The sequence below is a fragment of the Hydractinia symbiolongicarpus genome, chromosome 10, assembly GCF_029227915.1.
Source record: "Hydractinia symbiolongicarpus strain clone_291-10 chromosome 10, HSymV2.1, whole genome shotgun sequence".
Lineage (NCBI taxonomy): Eukaryota > Metazoa > Cnidaria > Hydrozoa > Anthoathecata > Hydractiniidae > Hydractinia > Hydractinia symbiolongicarpus.
The window spans coordinates 8,457,870-8,465,868 of record NC_079884.1 but is presented as its reverse complement, the minus strand read 5'-3'; the positions used below and the strand labels follow the sequence as shown (position 1 = coordinate 8,465,868).

Here is a 7,999-nt window from a genome sequence, read left to right as displayed (position 1 = left end):
TGTCAAGTTTTATAGCCTTTGTCCTTAATTAATTATCGCGAGAACTATTTTTCGAAAGTTAGCAAGTCCAAATATTTGGCTTGAATTTGTTGTTATTCAAGGTCTGGGGGCTGTTAAAAATGCAGTTGCTTTGGCCATGACCCCTAAATCTTAGTTCTTATCTCGCCGTCTTGAGTCGCCGATTGCAGGAATTTCCAAGAGAATAATTTTTTTTGAATAACAAATCAATTTTTGGCGGCAAAATTAACTTATAATCATATACACGAAAATAACAAGTTGAATTTTACTTCGAAGTAACTAATGATAGCACGCAAATGCTGAAAAGGCGAGAGAAAGATATCAGTTATAAAAAAAATTGGATAATACCATTTTATTTATTTCAGCCAAATCTGTTTTTTGAATTTAAATCTCATTTTAATAATAAAATTTTAACAATAATAATAAAAAAATTGTCGCAACCTCCTATGTTTCAAATATTTATTAAAAATTTGCATTTTATATATGATACAGCTAAATCAACTTAGTGATGTGTGACGAAAACTCCAGATAACAAATTCATATTGATTCATTTGAACGACTTTCTTTATTTTGTCTACTGCAGAGTGAAAAAATAGGTTCTCAGAAATCATTTAAATACTTAGATTTTGCTTTTAAAAAATGATCATATCAAATATTTACAAATACATCCAATTAACTCTAACCTATATATATAAATTCGTATAAATCGCATACCTCAGGAAAAAAAAATTAAGAAACTTACTTTCTAGATTGAGAAGGCTAGAAGAAAAAGTTTTGAGACAAATTCTTGCCATTCGAAGGGTTTTTATACAAATTCCGGAACTTATTTTTGCGATTAAAAACTCTCATGCAGAACTGTTTGCGCACTGAAAGTTTTCTTACGAAAAACATAATTTTAAATTTTTCAAAGAAAATAACAAGAGAAAGTTCTTCAAACACCTGTGTTTATCACAGCACAACATAAATATATTATTTAAAAATCATCGTCTGCAGGATTATTTTTTGCTATTCGGTAGTTTTTAGAAAAATTGCGGAACTTATTTTCAGATTGTTCACATTTGTCTAATTTTTCGGAAGTTATATTTGGTTTTAAAATTTAATCCCCCTGAACATAATTTTGTAAATAGGGTCAAATATCGCAAAAATAAGTTTCGCAAAAATTCCGTAAAAGTAAAGTACCAAATTATAAATTTGCACGCATTTTTGGAAAAAATAAAAGAGAACCTGCTGAATTCTCCGTCTCCATCAAATAACGTTTGACAAAGCTCCTTAAAATCGCTTCTTGTAAATGAGGTTGTCAAAGATAACAGAACGAGGCTACAGGTAAAACAAAAAGTTGCACGAGTTTGTTCACTGACTACTACTCACCATGCTGCAAGATAATTCTGAAAAATCGCACATATAAAAATATAATTTTATATACATATATCTTACAAAAATACTGCTATGAAGAAATTTTAAGTACTAATTTACAAAGGTTTATAGAAATCCGAAATATAAATTTAATTCGCATATTTCGCGTTAAAGTAACTTGAAATCCGTGTGAAATATTCAGATTTAGCTGAGCGAGTGCAGAAAAAGTCTGAGTACCTGAAACTTAAATCGTATTTCACTACATATGGTGAAAGCCTTAGTTGGCTCATCTACTGAATTAGTCTGATTACAACAGAAAGACGAAAATACTTGTGTTTTCTTTTTGGAAGTACAATTTCTGACCACTGATAGAGAAAATAGTTGCGATAGTAATGTATAATCCCAGTAATCGCTGTTTTGTGACCAAGAAGTTGCATTAGCGGTTCCCCTGAAACATTTTCAAGATATAGTTCTTATGTTTTTTGCTCAGTTTTTTGTCCTCTTTCTGCTTCCAGACACAAACTTTTTTGGCACCCTGACTTTTTGACATCTAGTACTACCTAAAAATCAGACTCAACAATAAAATTTAATACGTTCGTGCTCACCTTTTCTGTTACATAATGGCCTGCACTACTATTACCTTGTTAAAAATCTGACTGTTTGATCGCTCATATGTATAAATAATCCAAGTTGAAATCAATATTAGAAATTTTATCTCAACTTTGGATTAAGCGCCTGCACAAAAACCAAATCTAACGAAAAATCTCAATTTAGTTTTTCTGTAAGTAAGTGATGCTCCTAACAAAACGCTGATGGTCGAACAAATTATAAATACAGTCCACCTGGCTATAGCGGTCACAGGCAAGAGAGTAACCAGATGAGCTTGTCTTGACCTTGAGATACCTGTGAATTACCTGTTTTATGGAGACAATAGAGTTTAAAAAAGACATTAATAAACTTGATTGATGGATTGATGTCAAAGTAGGCAAATGTGTCACGTAAAGAGAAGTAATTTATTCTTCGTGTTTTAATTTCCCCGCAAAAATGATGTGTCCGCTTTCAAGGGAAATGTTCACACAGTTCCGAGAATTTGTGTCCCCTGCAAAAAGTTTCCGCTTTTTACCATGTCCTCTATAGCAAGATTGAACTGCACTTTAAAATATAGAAAAATAATAAAATTTTCGCGCATAATAATTCGACTTTACATCTAAGCGTTGGAAGTCCTCTTACTCGGTAGGTTATATTTTTTTCTCATTTTTTCAGTTGTCTTCTCGTGTCTTTCTCTCAACCGCATGGTTCGTTCTCGACGTAGCTGCTCAGCTTTCATCCGTAAATCTTTTTGCTCCTCGGTCAAACCATCGTACTGAGAACGTGGATCGATTAATTTCCTTAACGCGAAAACAAATAAAACTCTCTATACTTCCGAAACTACAAAAACCAAGGAGCACATAGACTTCATTAAAAAGCCTTGACAGATAGTTTTTCTTTCATTCGAAAAAAAGTTCTAAAATGCATATATCTTGATTTTCTCGAATACAAGATTACAATTTTTATGAGCAACGCTTTAATAAAGGGGTCTGTAACAAAGATTATTATTAAAAGATTTCATTTTTATGTATTTTGCAAATAAACTACAGTAAAAATGCAAATAAACTACAGCAAAAATGATACTACCAAACGTAAAAAAGTGTCACTTTGTAAATAAGTTAGTCGAATGTTTTCATGATTTATATGTATATAACATTTTAAGTTTCCATCTATATTAAATTTTATGAATAAACTGCACAAACTAAGAGTGAAGTGCTTACAATAAGAGTTTATACAAATCTAGATGTTGTACCTTTGCTCTTTTTGTCCTGGCGAATTCGTTGCTGGAGGAGGTGTTGAACTTCTTATCCTGAAACATAAAAAATAATGTGTAAAAATAATTTCCTGCACTAATGTAGCATGCTGACAAGTTAACCATTTATAATAAAATACTCTTGGAGGTCTAACAGTTTTTTCTAAAAAATAGACTTTGATCTCCTATAATAAGGGGGAGGGGGGAATAGGTAGAGAATTTACACCTTAACACTTAAGGTGAAAGGAAGAAAAAAATGTACTTAACACTTGAATAACTAAGCTTGGCCAGCATGACTTCAAGAAAAAAAATGACGTCCAAGGTTAATTTTTTATACTCTTTTGTGCTTAATTGTAGGGGGGTCAAGGAGGGAGGTGGGTACTTTGAGGAAAATTTCATAAAGTGGGGGTCATAATATAATGACCTAAGGGGGTATCACGAAATTTTCTGTAAAATGAGGGTGGGGGGGGGGTGGTGAAAATAAAATGATGCGGTGGTTTTTTTTGTCTTATTCAAAAGCTATTTAACGAGAATACCTGGCAGTGCAGTTTAACGGTGAAGTTTGTGTCACAGTTCAATGGGCAGGTCCCTGCTCAGCCATGTGTGTTATTCCCTCAAAAAAGAAAGATCTATACACTTGATGACTACTCGGCTTAAAATGGGGGGAGGGGTCATTAATAAAATGATTTTGGGGGTAAAAAATTTGAAAAAGTGCAATTCGACCCCCCCCCCCCCCCCCCCCTACAATTAAGCACAAAAGAGTAAAAGACAATTAAATACAAACATAATTTCTTACAGTCCATCATCATCAATCCAAAGTGGTTTAGCAGCTTTTTCTTTTTTCTTCTTTTTACCTTTCCCACTATCCTCTTCTTCGCATCTTATATTACCAACAAACTGGTCTTTTTTAAAGTAGCCAATCAGACTAAAAATAAACATTGGGTTGACAAAACATAAGCATGCATATATATACTTTTTATACTTGATTGGCTAAACTTGGATTTTTTGGAATTTAGTAGAAAAGAAACATCATTAATTCCCAGAAATTGATAATTTGTTGGTAGTCACAGCACTAAAAATATAAAGGCCTGCACTTCATTTAGACAAAACAAGTTAGACATACACTTTTCCATCACGAAATCTGTATTCACCCTGGCCATGTTTTTTGTCATTGTGCCAGCATCCATCATAAATATCTCCATTAGAATAATAATACACCCCTTTACCATGTTTTTGTTTTTTGTTATTTCTCTCTCCATCGTAGGTGTCAACATCTGGTGCAAACAGGTACCCTTTTTCTTCTTCTTCTTCTTCTTCAGCTGGACAGCACATTGACAAACCCATTATCCATTTGACAATTCTTGTTGAAATTAAAAAGAATATATAGGTTTTACACAAAACTATTAATGAATTTCTTGCACTTTGTTAAACTTTATATATTTTGTTGCTGATCCCTTGACTGTTGAAACAGAAAACTAAATATGGAGACAGCCTCTGTAATCAAAGAATCTCCGAATAAGAAGACAAAGTGTTGTATGCAACTCACTGAATTTAGTATGCTACAAGTATAGAGTAATTTCACAACGTTTTCTTATGTTTATAACAAAACAGTTCCAACAAATCAACACATGATAAATTTTAGAGCTACTTTCAAAGCATGTTCACAAAATATTGAAAATGTTTTGCTGGTAATAGGTTTGGATCTTGGCAAGAAAAGGATCGCATTCTTTTAAACAGCAAGGTACTTTTCTAACCAAAAAAATCTTTGCTTTTTAATTTTGTGAAGCAGCTTGCATTTATGTTACCTGATCAGGGGCGGATACAGGATTTTTTTCTCCTTAGGCGGATTTGCGAAGCGAAACGAAGTCCACGCATGATTTTCACGTAGCAAAAATTGCGCATGTCAAATCAGCTGGGGGTCTAGAGGGGGTGCTGTTAAACAACAACAGATAAATACAATAAAATAAAAAATGGCAAGATTATATCAAGATTTTGTCCAGGTAAAGGCCAGCACTACTTAAAATTTGGATTTTTAAGCAGCAATAGCTAATTAAAAACAAACTTACAACACAACAACCTACGAAAACGAAAGAATGAACGCTGATTTAGCAGAACATTCAATCAAAAAATATTTAGCCCTATTAGCTTAAAGCAAAAAAAACTGTTTTTATTTATCAGTAACCATTTCTGGCTCACACTTTTAAGATGTCATTATCGCCATGTTAGTAAAACCATAAACATTTTCCATGCCTATCAGCATGACAACTTCTTTAGTGCAAATGTTAAAAAACGTTGCCATTTCACCCATTAAATAAAACTTATTTGAACTGTATATAATTAGCACCATCTCCAGGGATTATTTCGATATGACGCTAGAGATTTCAAACCAAAACATCATCAAGTCTTGTCAAAGTCTTTCTCTAAAAACTAGTGTTCTCTTTATTAGCCTTGTGACATGTTGAAAAATTGTTTGGAAAGTGTCTACTGCCAGAAGATTTGAATCTACAAAAGTTAACATACAAATTAACATACAAATTGATGCTATGATTTTTGTTAAGTCAAAGCCTGCTTTTCTGCCAAGCTACTTTTCTTCTGCAATCACAGCTGACACAGAGAATAAATGTTTTCCAGTAATGTTTCTTCTTAGTAGCATTGTTCAACTTCATTCCGCAATCATATATTTACTTTGTGCAAGTCAATACAAAACGATTCCTTAGCCTTCTTTCAGTTCAGGTGCTTGCCGAAGTTGGCTGAACCTATCAAACCGACCGGCTACCGCGAGGCAATAAAAAAAGGAAAATTATTCCTATGCACCCATGCCCTAATGTCAATCTTTCTTTTACCGCTAATATGGACGACTTCGGAGAAATTCTTTTTACGTCACAAATTTTTTTGTTTTAACCAGAGTCCAAAAGTCCACACTTTAGCAAGATTCTTTTTACGTCACAAATTCTTTTGTTTTAACCAGAGTCCAAAAGTCCACACTTCGGCAAGATTCTTTTTACGTCACAAATTCTTTTGTTTTAACCAGAGTCCAAAAGTCCACACTTCGGCGAGACTCTTCTTGAAGTCATAGTTCTTTTGTTTTTCTTTTGCTTAGGAGGGTTCTAAAGTCCACACTTCGGCAGCCGCCGAAGTCGACTGTTTTTACGGCAGAAAACAAAGGAATCAAGAGCAACAAAACCAATGAAATGTGGCAAAATGTAGTTCGACTACCGTGAAAACCATAGTACCTCGGCAAAGCACATCGAAAGAGAGTCGAGCCTCGGCAAACACTCCTGGGTGGGGATAAAATTATTAACTCGGAACCTGAGCGCGAAGGAACCTTGTTAAACGCTTATAATAAAAATTAAGCGTTGCTTTAACTCAATTTCTACTTTTAGAGACACATGATTTTCTCAATGGAAAAATTTCTCCTTAGGCGAGTGCCAAAGTGGCCGAAGTCTAAATCCGCCCCTGCTGATGATCTCTTCTTCCACATTTTTAGCATTCTATCCTGATGAACTAGCATTGTTTTCATCCAGCAGAATTTTATAGCAAATGTGATTTGTCGGTTAAGCCAAATGTCAACCACCACTATAGCAACAAATTCTACTGATTTTCCAAATCTATCACCTGAAATTTAGCTATAACTAGCTAGTGTCAGGTCATATAAGTTTGTCAGGCAGGTAACGAGTCCAACGCTAAATTTAATGTGAAAAACAATAACATAGATGTTCCACATAGCATTTACTACATTATATATACTCCAACATAACACATAGTAAAGCGAGATACACAGGTTTAACAGCCACCAAACATTGCACAGCAGTTACATAAGTTCGTCAGGATCAGATTTTAATCTAGTTAGCCCTTATTTTTTTCCTGTTTTGGGTTGTTTACTGGTTTAAAAATAAATTTACAGTTCCTTTTATTATAATGATTTCCATTAATATTTAATCAAATTTAATCAATATGAACACAACGAGAAGCATTCAAAAAACAATATGACAAACTTACATGTAACCTGGCAAACTTATGGGTCTTCAGATAAGTGGAGAGTGCCTGTACTGTCAAGTTGGGTAAATTTGATAGGGAGGGTAACATTGATGATGACTTTCCTAGTGTATTTCAAAGTACTAATAAAGGGTTTGTGAAGTTGTTCTATATAATATAGATGGAGGGTGGATAAGGTGACTTAATCCAAGTGAGAGTAATGTTACACAGAACGAGTTTACCAATCATTTAGTAATAACAAACACACCATAGTGTTAGCGAATAGCGTTTTTAGATATGTTTTACTGAAATATTAAAGAGCGTTCAGTGCTGGATCTTTTCCTAATCAGGTGAATCTACCCTGATCATGGTAAATCAACGTTTGAGCAGTAAGGGGGTTAGATAGATAGATAGATATTTTATTTATCAATAGCAGTTATATATATACAATTAAAATTAAAAGAAAATAAATATAAAGAAAAAGAAAATAAATATCATAATTAGTCAGGGTAACAAAATTAAAATATATAATGCTATTGAAGGGAGACCATACCTAATAGCATAAAGCTAAGGCAAAGGGTATGGCCACCCTTGGACAATTACAGTAAACGATACGAGACGCACAAAACAACACACACATAAAAGTGGGTCAAATGATAAACAACCAAGCGGGAAATAAATGGCCAAGTCTGACAATTCAGGAAGGATTAGTAAGAGGAAACAAAGTACTTTTTCAGATCACTTCTAAGATTAAAATAATCAAGGGAGACAAATTTTCTAGTCATTAAAGACTGCAATTTATTCCAGGAATTA

At 33.5% G+C, this 7,999-nt stretch overlaps 1 protein-coding gene across 1 annotated transcript; it reads right to left on the bottom strand.

Annotated features, from left to right (window-relative positions):
- Positions 1-1,363: 1,363 nt before the first annotated feature.
- LOC130612767 (MORN repeat-containing protein 3-like) lies at positions 1,364-4,620 on the bottom strand. Its single transcript, XM_057434124.1, has 4 exons — positions 4,335-4,620; positions 4,008-4,136; positions 3,212-3,268; positions 1,364-2,759 (listed from the first exon to the last, which is right to left on the bottom strand). Exons 1-4 carry the CDS (start codon positions 4,553-4,555, stop codon positions 2,579-2,581), a joined length of 588 nt encoding a protein of 195 aa, XP_057290107.1. The 5' UTR covers positions 4,556-4,620; the 3' UTR covers positions 1,364-2,578.
- Between the last annotated feature and the right edge of the window lie 3,379 nt (positions 4,621-7,999).